Below are 16,854 nucleotides of genomic sequence, written 5' to 3'. Positions count from 1 at the left end.
CTCAAGCCATACGGTTGGTGTGTTATCCGTTTACTGGGTTTCTTAGCTTGAGCAGAAGTGTCAAAACAAAATGAAACATTTGGATGGGTGAGTATTATTCATGAGTTCAACCAAGGATGTGATCATCAACAATGATGCATTTTGAATTGATAAAAACCTAAATTTAGAAACAAAACCATGCACGGACCAAGAAAATACAATCGAGTGACATCAACTTTCTAATAATATCCCACTTGACCTTTGCTGTCAAAGTGAAGGAACAAACTGCACACACCTTGAAACGCAAAGCCCATACACACAGCAGTTACACAGAAAAATGTACTGTAACACACACACATGGAACTTGAACATGCGACCCACCCTCAGGATGTTAGGAAATGAGTCCTTCTTCCTTTCCTGACTGTGAGGAGGCTGAAACTGAAGCCTGACATGTTCACAGCCTTTCCCTCCCTGCCGTGCAATCTGGGAATTTACAGTCCAATAATAAACGTCCTCATAAGTAACTGTTCATCATAGGATGACAAACAACAGAGCTTTGAGTAATTTTTCTTTTGCTTTTAGACTCCAATGTGATTTCATATCCATTCTGTTTTGAAAGGATTTATGAGCATGCTATGCCATTTTCTTAGATTTACAGTATGTCTCCAAAAACCTCCATTTTGGCTCGTCCAGAGGAAAGCTGTCTGATGATATAGGATGATAACCAGGCAGCAGTACGTTTTAGTTTGCTTTGCTTTCTGCAGTACTCCAGCTCGCTCGTGCTCAGAGGAGCTCTTCCACCACTCGATGACTCTAGCCGCGAAATCTACAACAACCCCCTTGCTTGCAACAAGCCCCGTCAACTTGTCTGGGAAACATCCACCTGTGACAGAGCAGGAGGAGGCGGCTGTGAGGAAGGAGGGTGCCCTGTTAGTCGCAGACGCAGAGCGAGATGAGAAGCGGGGCCGCCAAAAGCTTACCTCTCCCAAGCACGTCACCGCTCTGAGTCCCTCCCACTTCCTTCCCGTGCCCACTGCCACGGCAACCACTGCGACAGCAACTACCGGTACAGGTCGACGGAAGGGAAGGGCGCGTAGTGAAAGTGAGGACCCACAAGGAGGGACATCTTGGTTGGACAGCAGTCAACCAGCAACGTGAGCCCCGTCCAGCAACTACACTACATTTTATGAATTTCCATCGCGTTGAAGTAGAACTACACAGTCCAACTTTAAAAATCAATGGATCTGCTATTCCAATGATCTTTACTCAATCTCAGCATGTGACCCAGACCTCAGACTGCAATGCATCTCTATGGATGACATAACTTCTTAAAGATTGCATGATCTTTTTTTAGATATATATACACATATATATATGTATATGTATATATTTTTTTAAATATATAAAAGCAGTTGTTATTGTACACAGAATGCATGAAAACTCTGAAAAATGTATTCTTACTCATTTCTTTTTTCCTTGTTAAGAAAAAGTGAAAACATTTGAGAATGTGGTTTTTGATTAACTCATGAACATACTGCATGACATAAGTTTGCATCCTTTGAGACAATTTTGGAGACCCAATTAGAGGATGGCAGCAATGGAGACTGCATTGAATTTGATTAAAGTTAAAGAAAAAAAATATATAACAAACACATAAATTGGTCCAACTATCAATCAGTCAGTCATTCCGTGTATGCCAATAAAATGAGTTTGGTTGTAATGCAAGCCCCACATTATCATAGACTGACCTATTACTACAAAAACATATAGCAAATAGACATTTTACTACAACATACCATATGGCAAATAACATCTCAGAAAATAGTCTATCTGGTCTTGGTTTAGTGAGGCGTCTCTTAATTTAGTCTCCTTGTTCTTTAGTGGCAAGAAACCACAGGCCACACTTTCTCTCACGCCCCTCCAACATCACAGAGGAAGCTCCATAAAAACAGACTATGTGAAGACCTTTTGTGGTTAAGGCCAAACCTACAAGTGGTGGTCACAGACAGAAAGAGAGCCACATCCTTCATGTTGCTCTTGTGCTGTCTAATAAAGACGCATGTGCTTCTTTTTTTAATATTTAAGTGTCAGCTGCATCCTAAGATCATTGCCATATGCATCTGTAGTGTGCTGGCAGTGTTTTGGTTTGCAGTGATGCAGTAAATTTGTATTCTGCTCTGCTCTGGCTGTGTTATGGATAAGACTGCCCCCTTGTGCTTGGATTGAGGATGATCCTAAAACCCATAAACTGACAAATACATCCGTGCATAGACACAAAACCAGCAGGCATGCTTGTTTAAAACTTTAAGCAACCATTGCTGGTAAATACTCTGTATTTAATCCGTCATAACTAACTCATTCTCAGCTGTGATCACAACACTGTCATAATCAAATATTCCATGACTGTGGAATTTTAATATTCACACAGGAGACGTGTTTCTCTGTTGAATGGTCTTGTATTCATTTGTGATTGTGCTCTCTCTCCACGCTCTCTGCCTTCTGTAGATTCAGCCGCACACATAGTGTGTCAGATGATCCACAGTAAGTTGTCCTTTTACCACTCAGAGCCTCAGCTAGTTGTTTGGCCCTGCACTGCTCTGCACTAAAAAAAATAACCCCGCTCACTAAGTCATTGAATCATTCATTTAGTGTAAGAATTGCCTTTTTATTTATGCAAGTGGGAAATTTGCTAAAGGTTGAAGCAAACTTTCCTCAAACTTTCCAATCTATCCAGTGAACAACGTCTTGTTCTGTCTGTTCAAGTAGTGATGTTTTTGTTTGATTGAGGATTGTGTAAGCAAATATTTTGTGCCAGTTGTTGATGTCTTTATGTGTAATGATGGAATAATTACAATAATGTTGCAACTTTTTTTAAATTTTTTTTTTCAGCTAATATTTTGAGTTGTACGAGATCATTTCCTTATAAAACCACATTGAAGGGTTAGGGTTTTTGACAGTGCACCTTAACACTAACCCTAACCCACACTGATCTAAAACTAGTAGACATGCTTTTTTGCCGTTTGATTGGTGTTTGTTTTTTTTCAAATGCCCACAGAGGTGGAGAGGATTTACTAAAATGTGCTGCTCCGACATCACCTCACTGCTTCTGCCAGCTGCATGTTTCATGTAACACAAATCCTCCCAATCTTAATAAAAAAATCATCGTAGTAATCTCCTTCGCTTCTAAAAGGGGAATGCAAGAAGTGCTGCTGTTTTTACGTGAAGCAGGAGAGATGATTCATAACCAGGAGATGGCTCAAGTGTTTTTCTTTAAAGTTTTGATTTAGAGGAGCAGATGTTAGAGGTACAGATGGGTGGAGGTACAGATTACACCTGTATCTCCGCTAGCCAAAACTGTTAAAGTAAAATAACACGCCAGTCATCTGCCAGGTTGAAAGCACTCTCCTGCTACCAGTTTATTTGGTCCACCCAGCAACCTGTGGCCTCCATAAAGCATTTGACCATGAGCGAGCACTGTAAGAGTCTGAAAATTGTTTTGATCCGACTTCTCGTGTAATGCATCAGTTTTCTCTTAAAACAAAAACAGCTATTACACTCATGACTAATAAACAGGACAATATAATGATTTTACCCATTTTACTCATACAGCTGCATGCTCCTAACAATGAAGGCCACACTGTCTTGTCTGTAATCTTAAGAAATGGATTGAACATTAACATTAACGACTGAAGAAATCTGATGACCAGTGTAAACTGTCCTTAACAAATCTTTGACTGTATGAAACCCTTTCTGGTTGTTGCATCTCATACATGCTATTTTCAAATGTCTTCCTTTCATCTTTAATGTGACGCATTTCCTGTTGAAACTATTTTTGTATGTGTATGTGTAACAAACCAAAGGCAAATTGCTTTCAGGGAGAAATGTTGAAATGAGGGGAAGATAGGTTGGATTCCCCAAGCTGTGAATCTTAGTGAGCATGAGATTACCTTTTACAAATGCATTCTGTACTGAACCAGTGGTTACATTATTGTTTTTTTTTCCCTAGGATGATGGATTGATGATGTGTTTTCTTTGACACTGGTGTACTGTGTCAGTGTTTTTTAACATGTTTTAGCCACTGTGGAGGCTTGTGAAAAGTTAGAGGGTCACAGTGTTTTTCCTGTGTTCTATATGACATGTACAATGTATGAAACAGACGTACAAACATACAGTCATACAGTATTTACAGTGCACTGAGGGAGGTTTACAGAATCACGAGCAAGCATTCTAAAAACACATGAAAAACTAAACCGCGTCCCTATTCCCTTACCCTGTTCTGGAAATGATATATCAACACATGTTTTTCATCATCCATATTCTCTGTCTATCCCTCTCGCCCTCCTCCCATAGGAGTGTGAGCATGATCGACATGCGTGGTGAGGAGGAGGCCGTCTTGCAGCCCCACAGTCAGGTGCGTCATGAGCTGATGCACAACCAGTACAACAAGATGAAGGAAGAGGATGATCACTGGCAGGATGTGAGTGTCTTGGATTTGTGTGTTTTATTTTTTTATTTTTTCCTGGATTGAAATTACTTTTTTAACACCCAGTACAAATGTGTCTGATCTGCACAGTCTGTATTTTTGTTTCCATTGGGTCAGGACTTCTATCAGTTATATGCAATGACTGCAGGCTGAAGCACAAACTCCAGTTAGTTCTTCGCCCCAGTTAAACTAAACTTAAATCAGATTTCTAGGGCCCTAGCAGTGTTTTAGGTCTCACAACACTGCTTAGCCAAGCCCTCTTGTTTTGTTTCACTTGGAACTGAAACACATCCAAACTGTTTTTGTGTGTGTCAGGACCTTGCGCGATGGAAAAATCGTCGGAGGAGTATTTCCCAGGACCTAATCAAGAAGGAGGAGGAGAGGAAGATGATGGAGAGGGTGATGTCAGGAAACACCTGTACCACTGAGAGGAGGAGAAGCATCAAGACTTACAGAGAGATAGTGGAGGACAAGTAGGTGATATACACATAATTTAATGTTCATTGTAATTGCTGTTAGTGTGGGTCCGCTCCAGCTCTAGGGAAGTGGAAGAAATAGATGTCTTGTTATGATGGGATACACTATATTGTTTGCTGTTGCTGCTTATTCTAACTATGTTTCTAAAATTCCATAATTTAACATAAGTCAAGCATAAAATCCATCATTTCCTTTGCACCACAAGATTTACTGTGTAAGTTCTCCAAGTGTTAGCAACAAGTGTGTACAGGTTTAAACACTATCATGTCAACTGTCAACAGAGAGTAGCAAAGTCCACCTTTATTTAACGTAAATCAGCTGTTTTTTTTTCATCTCTCTTTGCCTCCGTTCCTCCTTAACAGGGAGCGACGTGAGGAGGAGCTGCGGGACGCATACAGAAGAGCCAGAACCCCAGAAGAAGCATCAGCCATCCTCCAACGCTACGCCCAGCGTTTCTCCATCAGTGACGCAGTCCTTGAACGCCTACAGCTGCCAAAGCTCCTAGACCGCAGCATATCTGCCGATCCCTCCTTCCCTTGCTCACCCTTCCCTCTCTCCCTTTCCCTGTCCCCCTCCCCAACAACCCCAGATCCCTTCGACATGGACCCCAACGGGCCCTTGAGGTATCTGCGCCAGCAGTCCGCCCCGGCTCCAAAGTTCACGTCTACACTGGAGGCACGAATTGAAGAGTTTCCCAAAGACTCCTCACACCAGCGGCCTCAGATTCGCTCTCGTTCATCTGAGCCGCCAACGACCCGAGGCCTGTCGCCCAAACCGGTGCCTTTGCTGATGCCCAAGCCTTACTTCCAAACTCGATCCACAGCGGCTGAACCTTGGTCAAGTAAGGTGAGACTATGGAGGAGGCGTCATTATGTTATCAGATCACTTACCAACAATAGGAATGAATGCAATTATTGTTGCTGTAAATACGCCTTACATCATCCTCCAAGGGCCATGTTGGTTGCTTTGTTGCTCTGTGTGGCAACAGTAAAATCTCACCACTAGGCTGGAGCTCAGTGTTAACTCTGTTTAGGTTCCTAAAAAAACATACTAGTTCTCTTCAGACATACATGAAATGATTGAGATTCACCACAACAGTTCAGCAGAAGGCATGGTTGCAGTCTTTAGCACTTTATATGTGGTTACTTCCCAGCGTTGGCTGCCCTCCTCACAGACTCGTGGGTAAATTCCCCTTCAGCTCTCTTGGCAGTCACATTAGAATGCCACAGAACCACCATGGTGATGAGCCGGCTGGTTTCTAGGAAAACACAAGACTTCCCCTCCCTGAAGAAGCATGTAATGTTTCAATTTAGCTCAAAGTCCTCTCAACAGGAACCATTTCCTTTTCTTCTGGAAAATTGCCAAATGGGAATATTCAAAATGAGATCTTATGTTTTGGTGTAGTGGGGAGGGAGGGGCAGGTTATTACCAGATCTGATGGAGCTGAACGCTTTTCTGGAATGTCTTGTCGGGAGTCTGAGTGGAGCCCGGCTTTGAATGGAGCCCTCTGTTCCCTATTGACTTAAGAAGTTGACAAGTAGGGCCCTCTCAATGTGAAGTGGGCTCCCGGCGGACAAAGAGGGCCCACACAGGCTGCTAGGAGAAGGATGAGAAGGTGGAGGCGTCGGGGGGGGGGGGGGGGCAGACTGAGAGCCTGCATTCACCCAACTCCACCACTGTGTCTTAAGTTACCGCTCGCTAGGAGCTCCTCACACATACATTAGTGCCTCTTTGTCATAGAGGCCAGCATGGTGTTGTGAGCGAGATGAATAGGTAATAATGAGCAGAGATGAGAGGCTGATAATAACCACAAATGAGGGTGCTGGGTTTATAGGCCTGGAGTTTATTTAAATATTTTGGTTGTCATCACTTCATTGTGCTTACTATGGAAAATATTGTGAACTAGAACATTACAGCTGAGCTTTAGGCCACGTTTTCCCCATATGTCTCATACCTATAAACTAATTTCTAATCCACCAAAGACATATATTTCAAGTTAGAACTGGAAAATAATTGAATTATAACAAATTATGGACTATATGAATCTCATACAAGATGCAAATTGACTCATATTTACTCCAGAATGCTTATGAATTAAACAGAATAGCAACAATATCAAACCTATTCTCTTTGATTCAGGTGGATGGTTTGCTCCGAGTCAACGGTGACATAGGAAGTGTCGACGCTCCCGCCACACCTAAGAGCCAAGGAAGGGAATCTCCTCCTCATTTCGAGGCGTCTCCTTCCGTAACCATAAACAGCACTGTGGATGCTCCGTCATCAGCAGCCTCGCCAACACACAGTCCTCACGCCTCGACCAAAGGAGAAAGCCCAGTGTCGACAAAGGCCAACGAGGAGGCTCAAGGTGTCACAGGACAAACCTCTAAGGACAACCAAGAAGAGAAAGTCACCGAGCATTCAACACCACCCAGCCGCCCCACCTCACTCCCATCGGTCAGGATTAGAATCTTTAGATCTCTGATTGCAAAAACATCTTAAATTAATTTTTATTTCTAGCCCATGATGAAAAGATTGGCTGGATCTAGTGTAGGTTTATTAGCACAAACTTTCCCCGGATAAACATCTCTGGAAAAATCTGTTTTTTGAGAGCACAGTGTTTTAAACCTCTTGGTGTGCATTTGCTTTACATTCCCTTCCTCCTCTTATAGCAGTTAGTTTACATACTGTATGTGTAAAACTAGTGCTGTACTGTGCTCTTTGCATTTTACCACCGTGCAAAGCTTTTTGGCAAGTTTATCTTATTATTGGAATTTGACTCCTGACTCTTACTCCATAAACTACACAGACCTCTCATTCTCAGGCTTGTTTAGTTCACTATTAAACATGGAAACCATCTGTGACCCTTGTAGGAGCTGCAGAAGCCAGAAGAAAGCTTTGGGAAATCTGGAAGCCAGTCAGTAGCTGCTCCAGAGGAGGAGAAACCAAATGCTGCAGCTCAACAAACATCACCTGAAGGTCTGAGCAGCATGCTGCTATACTGCCCCCTTGTGGTTACTCATAGACTTGTATCATACAGCTCATGGGCTTTTTTTATTTTGACCTCAGAAAGAATTCTGAGGAATATGGTTACTTTGGTTTTTCTGATTTTTGTCTGTGTGTTTTTTTTTAGAAGCCAAACAAGAAGAAACTGAAAGTGAACAGATCTCCAACCTTGTCCAGTCAGAGGTCAATGCACAGCAAAGTCAGCCAGTAACTTTACAGGTGGGGCAACTACCCAAACTCCTGTAAACTTCTACTTTTTTTTTTTTCACCAAATATATCCAAAGAAATGGTTACCCAGCCATCCAAGTAATTATCTATGAATGTCTCCGCAGGCAAGTGTTCCCAGTTCCCAGGAGCCTTCACAGGAAAAAGAGAATGCGCCAAGCTTAGCCACACCAGTAACATTTGGACATCACCCACCGATGGAAATGACGGCAGGTCAGTGAACTCGTCACATCCCAATACCAAGCTGGCAGCTTCTTTTCCATACATCTCTTTGTTTTCTGATGAGCATATCCTCCTTGCTGGCTTTTTCCCCTTTTTTCAGCATGACACTAGTTTCCGTTTTGTTGTACAGCAAGATGTTTGAATCAAAGTTTAAGGGGCGTTCAATAATGTGACCCTTTTTTACAATTATTTTGACAACCTGCTCAAACTCCTGCTTCACATTTCTTATCTGTTCAGCTCTAATTGGCTGTTACGCTAAAAAACCTTTTTCCTTTTTCCCCCCCAATGTAGACAAGTTCCACAAGATAATCAGACAAACAAAAACATGTTGAGATAGTGTGATAGACACACTGCTTTGTTGTTGTTTCCTTTTCTGCCTTTATTCTGACACTTTGGCCCTCAAGTTAAAATGAAATTCTAGTGGAGTAGAAAACATGTTGAATTGTTACTAAATCTGGATTTAAACCTCTTTAAAGACTAAAGTTTGTTTTTCTAGTTCAATTTCATTTCGATATCACAGGAGCAGAATTATAAAAGGCTTCCCCAGTTCTCTGGATGTCCATACCAACTCCTGGTTTTGACATCTCTCTATCCCTTATCGCTCCTCTCCCTCCCTTCCTCCCCTTACTCCCTCCTTTCCCTCCACCCACATGTTTTTTTATTTCGCTATAGAGTTTGCAAACAGTATCAGGTCTCCGCTGGCAACCAGCAACCCTAAGTTACGCTGGGACTTCTTCGCTCCGCCAGGTAAACCCCTTCATTAATCGGTGGAGCTCATGTTTCCGTCCCCAGGTGCTGAATGCACAGGGTTTCCCTGCCGTTTCTTCAAGGGCTAGACAACAGCTCTTCAGTCCCATGTCTTATTTTAAACTCATTTCCAGAGTGTTGTGGGTGACCAGTGACGTGCTCTCTGTTTTAAATGTGTTCCTCATTTGTACTGCAGTGATGTACAATGAAACCAAAGCAGAGCTGCACCAGTTCTAACTCATCAGCGATGATGTTTGTCATTGTTTGATTCATAGTAGTATCATCATGTGAGAACGCAAGGTCAAGGGTCTTTCTAAAACATCCAATGATGTGCAGTAGGTCACCTATGAAACTTTATGAAGATTATCATGGGTGACCTACTTAACGTTAGAAAGTGATCAGTTTTATGTTTGCCTCAGTGTGCTTTTCATCGCTATCTTTTCCACCAAAAGCTACGACACGAAGTCTCAACATCTGGAACATCTGGTTTACTCTAACCAAGAGTGTTTTTTTGTTTTTTTTAAGTTTCAAACTGCAACCCCGATTCCAATATATTTGGGAAGCCTTTTCAACCGATATTCAATTGTATACAGTACAAAGACAAGAAGCTTAGAGCTCAAACACATTTCTTAACACAATACACAATTTATGGATTTAATCATCTTACAATCCATAATGTCATCAAAGGATTTAGAGAAAAAACAATCAACAACATTAAATTTCAGTGACCTTTAACCCCTCAGGCGGCACTGCATTGAAAACCACCATGATTGTATAAAGAGCATTACTACATGGCCTGGAGGACACGCTTTTTTAAATGCAAGCTAAGACTCTACCATGCATAGAGAAAGACATATATCAACAAGATCCCGAAACTCTGCAGACTTCTCTGGGCCCTAACTCATCTCAGAAGGACTGACTGTGTGCTGTTGTCTGACCAGTCCACATTTCAATTACAATTGTTTTTGGAAATTATGGAGGTCATGTCCTCTGGGCTGAATTTATTTTACTTTTGTAATCGAGGTCGTGCAGCTGAAAACATCAAAACAAGTCAGAATAACAGTTGAAGGACCTTGCAGTGTGTTGCTCTTGGTGGATCGGTTTCCTGTCGCTGGTCTTTGTTTTCTTTCATCAGCATCTTTACTTCTTAGGCAGTTGCACCAACACTTGGTGTGTTGTCATTCTCCTAAATATTTGCCCAATCAAAGGGCTTTTATTTGATCCCCTCTATCAAAAGTATTTGTTTAAATTGTATTTTAACTCATGTTTCCTCTCACACTTCCTCTGCAGAGGACACAGAGAAGGATTTCCGTGGAAACGTGAGTAGAAAAGCATCATTTGACAACATATTATTTTATAGTGACTCTGACTCATTATACTGCTTCTCATCTGGCTTGGCATCTCCTGGGTTACGATGTTTTAGTTGAACATGTCGCATGTACACAAAGACAAAACAAGTCAAATGCTGAAAACATAATGAAAATTCAGAAAAAATGAAAAAGTTATTACCAAAGTCTGCAGGTAAGATTATGGAAAAAATCTAAATGGAAACATGACGTAAACCAAGAAAACTGGCTGCATCATTAGCAGTGTTTAACACTCAACACCTTTCATTGTATACGTTTAGAAACCAGGATGATTTTATGAAGTGTTTTGTATGCAAAATGTCATCAGAGTTTTCTTAGATCAGGCTTTAGTTGTCAGTGCAGTTTGGTGAACTTACAACATTGCACTGCAAGTCTCCGTTACACGTCATAGGACACACAGAGCTGTTCATGTAGCATGCCAGATGAGGATGCTGTAGAAACGGCCGAGACTGCTTTTGTTTTCCTTTAAGCTCATCTGTCTCTTTCTCTGTCTTCTCTCTCCTTAGTAGGAGTCCTTTGGCTAGCATTGGAGTAGTGCTGTTGTGGTAGACCAACTATTTCTGTCTCCTCCCTTCCCTTCTTCTTTTCCTGTGGTGGATGTGTGTGCACACTGGTGTTGATCTGTGTGTGTGTGTGTGTGTGTGTGTGTGTGTGTGTGTGTGTGGGTTGGGGCCATATCAATTGGTCTCTCATCGGCTTCATGGTTGGGTACGAGTGTGTGTGTTCATGTGAAAATGATGGTTGGTTTGTGGGTGTGAATGTGTGCATGAATATTTCTGTGCCGTGTGTATTTGTGTGTGTGCGTGTGTGTGTGTTGGGGTCTATCAGGTGTCAGTCCCGGGGTTGCCCCAGGCCAGGCGGGGTGACCGCTGGTCTTGGGACCCGGATGAGGAGCGAAAGCGTCAGGAAAGGTGGCAGCAAGAGCAGGAGCGCATGCTGCAGGTACACTATATACCTCAAAGGGTAAAGCATGGCGCATGAGTCTGCAGGGTTAGTGGTGCACTTCCTCATGGAGCTTATTGGGTGATGTATCAAGGTATCAGCACTGTGAGGATTAGGTATTAGGTGTACAAACGCTCATAGGAAAAGAAATAGCAGGTTGAGGTAAACTGAAGCCCGTGGGGTAAAAGATCCTTTAACCCTGGGGTCTTCATGTATTAGTCCATTTGCAAGATAATTGTAGGTATAACATATAATTTATCTTTCTCAGTTAGAAGCTGCACCTCTCATGAGGACAAGTAAGTGTGGCAAACTCAAACTCAAGAAAACATTTTTTTTCTAGAGAATGCAGTAGTGCATAATCATATAGCTTAATGAATACAAAGGAAAATACATAATACAGCAGAGGCTCTCTGTTATAGACTATAATTAAAATCCCAGTCCCGTAATTGGTCTTAAATTTACAGTCATCACTATGAGCACAGAAAGTCACTAGCAGAGCCTACATGATTGAATTCGGGTGGAAGATGCTTTAGATTCAAAAATAAATTGTTTATGGTGCATTTAGCATGACAGGCACATTTTGGGATGACTTGTTAACAAATAAGCGACGCTTAAATGAATGCATAAGCTACAGCATTATATCCCAGTAAGTACTGAGTGGGTGATTTGTGGATAAACTGATATCTGGCCTTCTGTCTTTAAAACCTTTTTAGACCTCTAGGTTATTGTTACAATCTCTAGATTTCACGACCTTATTAGATTTTCAAATGGTGTAATGTCAATAATTTGCTTAAAATAACACAATAAAGGTTCTGTGTAACCTAATTGACTGTAAAATGTACAAATGTTTATCCACAAATTGGATACTTTGCTGTTTGCCAAACCTTATAAGCTGCTGTGTGACAGTTTGTGCTCAGCTCAGAATGGGATGGATTAACCACATTTCACTGCTACTCGCAAAGCTTGCCTTCATGTTTGTTTTATATCGAGCATATCCTCCCAACAAAGGCACACCCCCCGACTACTCTTATGCACACTTTGACCACTAGAGGGCGATTTTGTGCGGCAAAAGAACCTCATCTTTGGTTTTTATCTGCTCACTGTCTCCATCTCATACGCACACACACAGAGAGAAGGACTTTGTCCGAAGTTGCTGCTGTTGCTGCCGCCCAAATCACCCTCTCTCTCCTCGACCAATCAGGTGCATCTCAGGTCCACGTATTTTTAAATACTGAAAGGATTCATTGGTCTATCCATATTTTACTGATCTACACAGTAAACCCCAAAAACATCAGTGATAAGAACAAATTCCTCTGCTTTTCTGGATGTCGCAGGACTGTTTGAGATGAGATGCGCTGAAACGGATGGATGTCTGGTGCATCAATGTGCTTGTTACCTCCCTGGTTGAGTCTGCGTTGTGTCTGTGCCTCGATCTTGTTCTGTCATCTGTCTTGCTTAAATTGCTTTCTCTCTAAATCTTGTTTGATTTTGGCCTTCTTTAGGGTTCCTACACAAGTCTGAAGAGAGTGAAAAAAATAGTCAGCATACTAGTATGATGTCTGTGCTAGTCTGGCATAATCTTAGGTGTCAGAGGGGCGTCATTTCTTTGTGGTCATGTTGCCCAGTTATTATTACTGTAGTGTACATTAAGAAAAATTCAATTTAAGGCAGCTTTTGAAGTGAAGATTGTGTAGGAACCCTGTGCTCCACAGGCTCAGCATGCTCTTCTTTTGTCTGTCTTTGTTTGTCTGCCTGCTTCTGGACTTTTCTGTTTGCTTTTTGTACCTAACAACACAGATATAACAGAGCTATAGCAAGCTACCTTTGCATTTATTTATGCCTCTAAGTCAAGGCTTACGTTTAAAGCACATACTGAGGGGCGTCTCACATGAAAACTGTATGGAGTGTTTTTATAATCACAGCAGGATTTACAGGTCTCACTCCCATCTTGGAATAAATGAAGCGAGACGCACTAGGAGACGGTTTAATCATCAGTTAAAGCGTTTTGAAAAAAACTCTCAAATGATGCCAGATATGTCTGCACATCATCCCTGCTTTCTTTACCAAAATTCCCACCTGCAGACAATTTAGTCTTCCTCTTCACTGAGTGCTCTGTGCTGTAGTTCATGTGTCTGTTGCCATGGTAACAGGAGAAGTACCGGCGCGAGCAGGAGAAGCTGAAGGAGGAGTGGGAGAAGGCGCAGAGGGAAGTGGCCGAGGAGGAGAGGAAGTACCACGAGGAGGTGTGTGAACGTTCATGCTCAAGAGCACACGTTGCACCTGTGATGTGTATTCTTTGATATAACTTGCACTCAGAACATCTGAAATTAGGAGAATTGTGGACTCAGTGCTGTGCGTGAGGGCCCCGGTTAAATGTGTAATATGTGTGAGCTGTGCTTTTCCAAATCGAAAAAGAAAAGTGTCTTTGCTTTGTGCGTACTTAAGTGTTGATAACTCTCCCATCACAACAGGAGCGTAGGATACTGGAGGAAACGGTGACGCCTCTGACTCCCCGCTCCTCAGCCCTGCCCTCCCCCAGCCGAGGAGAACTCTCCTCCACCTTGGAGCCCCAGGACACAATCGTCCGTTCGCTGGCCGACTGGGAACGCAAACAGGAACTGCTGGAGAGGCAGTCGGTGAATGACTGATTGATTATTAGATAGCCAAGTAGACGTATGCAATAAATTTGTAGCAATTTGGGAGGGGACTCTGGGTGACAATTGGTTAGAATTACTTGAGTTAGCACAGTGTGTTGTTTTGGATTGGTCAGTCAGCTAACTGTTCCCTGCTTGTGATTGGGCGCCACAGAGGGGGAGCACAGAGAGCGTCGAATGGAAACGGAGAGAAAACGACAGGACAAGTGACATCAGCACCGCTGACGACAGCATGAAAACAGGCAGAAGGTTTGTGAAATATCTTCAAGTGGTTGTAGTTTAGACATTTTAGCTGACATTCTGAGCAACAGTGGCCTTAGTGTAGGTATCATAGCAACCAGAATTAATCTCAACGTGTTTTTTAATCCTCAGCCTGGTGAGTCAGAGCAGCAGTCAGGCAGAGACGCTCGGCCACAGCCTGCAAAACGGCCAAAAACTTCCCCCGATGCCGACCAAGACTTCCACCCCAGTGAAGAAACAACACGAACCCACAGCAGACAGCAACAAGCCCAGTCGGCCTGCAGGAGACAGGAGGTGTGTGAGTGTGTGCAAGAGAGGCCGTCAGTCCAGGTTCTGCCAGAGTGTAGTCAGTTTCATAATGTTGCAGTCATAAAGAAGAAGATGTACTTAATAACAGTGTGGGTATAAGACTCAACTAAGCACAGGTTACAGGGCCAGTATGGATTTATGATCACAACAGGGAATAAGTGACAAGTGACAAATAACAAGTTCCAGTGTGATTAAAGAGATATTTTCATTCCTTTCGTTTCGATACTTAACGTTTAGAATTTGTTTCATTATCTCATGTTACTTGTCTGATAAAATTCTTCTCCATATCAAGGCTGGTGCTCGAGTATATTCACATTTCATCACGGCTGTAAAAACATATTCTAAAACACCAACAGGGCTCTGTGTCTCTGAGTCTTTTAGTAGCACCATCAGTTCACCTGTTTGACCAGCAGGTGGCACCTCGTACCTGTATTTCCCCCCCTCAGTCTTTCACCACAAATAAGAAACAATGACAAGAAACTTGTTTATTACAATCAGATAGTAACACATAACACAGCATGTTAAAGAATAAAGGAAGCCTGGGTTGGGTCCAAACATTACTGAGTAGATTTCCGTCGTTCTGTTTGTTCTGGCTTGGATTGGTTCATGTCTGTTTCCGGCAGCCAATAGGGTCGCTGTATCTGTGAGTCGTCATCATCATATTGCATGTTGCTGTCCATTTCTAGGATTGGTCCCATTGATAATAACATGAGCCGCAGCTCATCAAAACTCCCCGCAGCATGTCCACCACCGCCTCGAGACACAGTGCCTCCAGCACCCAACAGGTACTGCATCACAAACAGCTCACGTGGAGGGAGGGAGGGAGGGAGGGAGGTGGAGCAGTTCATTTCTGCATTGTCATTTTCTGCTTTGCTGCCTACATTTCTCCACCCATCTCATGACATGTACCACTGCAGCAAGAACCCTTGAATGCAGTGTGGATTTTAGTACAACTCACATGGAAACAGAGTTTTTCATTCCTCTATTCCTTTATTTTACAGTCAAATGTACACTCGGAACATTACCGCGAGTTCTCCAGAATTTCTGCACTGGCTGTGTGCAGTTTTAGGTCATTAAAATACAACAGAAAGACAGGTAGAATATCAGTGATGGGAAAGAAAATGCACGATTATATCAGCTGTGCAGAGAACAAGTGATTGGCATGAACACAAAGATCAACAGACAAAAAACAGCAAAGACAAAGAAACTTTGAAAAAAAAGAATGTAAAATACTTTACCACACTCTATAGTCCACTGGAAGGGTAGAGGAAATGCAGAAGATAACTGGTCTAACAGAAATGTATCACAGGTTCTCTATGTGTTTCTCTGTCCTGTAGGTCTGTCAGTGGGAAGAAGCTGTGCTCCAGCTGTGGGCAGCCGTTAGGGAAGGGGGCGGCCATGATCATAGAGACTCTCAGTCTCTACTTCCACATCCAGTGCTTCAAGGTTGGTGACGGAGGAGTACATGTCTTCTTAAAAATACCTTTTTCCTAAATATTCACCATAATTCTTTGTATTGTTTTGGTTTTTATTCATTTAATTTTCCATTACAAGTACAACAGCTGCTAGTATACACAGTATGCTTGCATTGTAGCAGAGGTGTTGTGTAACAAGTATTGCCTGTGTATAGGTCATTCCTCTGTGCCATAGAGCTCCACTGCCATAACTGTTTAGTCTGTTTGAATACAGTTTGTTAAAAATTTGCTGTTTTCAGAAATTAGTGAGATTTTTATAAAGAGAAATTAAACATTAAGTATGGTTGCCATATTTTTAAAGAATTTCATCCTCGGTAGGATCCAATGAGCTTGTGTCACAGACAAAGGAGGAAACATTCAGAGATGAACAAATTGTTGATTTTGTTTCAGAGAGTTAAAAAAAAAAATCCAGAATAACAAGAACCTTATTCTTTAATGTGTGTCTGTAACAAATGATTCATAAGTCATTCAGAATAATTCAAACCTTTCTCTCTTCAGTGTGGAGTGTGTAAGGGACAGTTAGGCGACACGACCACAGGGACAGACGTCCGGATCAGAAATGGCCTCCTCAACTGCCACCAGTGCTACATCCGCTCCCGCTGTAAGTGCCTCCACCCCTGTCTTTCTTCCATCTCTCTCTGTCTCACCCTCTTTTCTCTCTGTCTCGCTCTGTACATGTTTCCACCCATTCATTGTTAGTTTCAAAGCAACTCATAAAACACAACCATCAG

The 16,854-nt window shown here is 42.3% G+C and overlaps 1 protein-coding gene across 10 annotated transcripts in view; it reads left to right on the top strand.

Moving 5' to 3' along the window:
• LOC104919409 (LIM and calponin homology domains-containing protein 1) overlaps window positions 1-16,854 on the top strand; it is an 81,997-nt gene that overhangs the window by 64,014 nt on the left and 1,129 nt on the right. For 4 of the 10 annotated variants that reach the window (XM_027280888.1, XM_027280882.1, XM_027280891.1 and 1 more), the window contains 19 exons: window positions 744-1,133; window positions 2,485-2,520; window positions 4,330-4,456; window positions 4,778-4,935; window positions 5,302-5,785; window positions 7,079-7,393; window positions 7,810-7,915; window positions 8,070-8,161; window positions 8,275-8,380; window positions 9,062-9,136; window positions 10,427-10,455; window positions 11,332-11,445; window positions 13,596-13,688; window positions 13,917-14,081; window positions 14,254-14,348; window positions 14,472-14,633; window positions 15,335-15,433; window positions 15,986-16,094; window positions 16,622-16,724. In XM_027280888.1, coding sequence (XP_027136689.1) covers window positions 744-1,133; window positions 2,485-2,520; window positions 4,330-4,456; window positions 4,778-4,935; window positions 5,302-5,785; window positions 7,079-7,393; window positions 7,810-7,915; window positions 8,070-8,161; window positions 8,275-8,380; window positions 9,062-9,136; window positions 10,427-10,455; window positions 11,332-11,445; window positions 13,596-13,688; window positions 13,917-14,081; window positions 14,254-14,348; window positions 14,472-14,633; window positions 15,335-15,433; window positions 15,986-16,094; window positions 16,622-16,724 — 2,858 coding nt within the window. The remainder of the gene's footprint in view (window positions 1-743; window positions 1,134-2,484; window positions 2,521-4,329; window positions 4,457-4,777; window positions 4,936-5,301; window positions 5,786-7,078; window positions 7,394-7,809; window positions 7,916-8,069; window positions 8,162-8,274; window positions 8,381-9,061; window positions 9,137-10,426; window positions 10,456-11,331; window positions 11,446-13,595; window positions 13,689-13,916; window positions 14,082-14,253; window positions 14,349-14,471; window positions 14,634-15,334; window positions 15,434-15,985; window positions 16,095-16,621; window positions 16,725-16,854) is intronic. The other 6 variants (XM_027280883.1, XM_027280884.1, XM_027280886.1 and 3 more) reach the window with 6 other exon arrangements.

The sequence above is a fragment of the Larimichthys crocea genome, chromosome VII, assembly GCF_000972845.2.
Source record: "Larimichthys crocea isolate SSNF chromosome VII, L_crocea_2.0, whole genome shotgun sequence".
Classification (NCBI taxonomy): Eukaryota; Metazoa; Chordata; class Actinopteri; family Sciaenidae; genus Larimichthys; species Larimichthys crocea.
The sequence above is the reverse complement of the archived record's forward strand: the minus strand, read 5'-3'. Positions and strand labels throughout refer to the sequence as shown.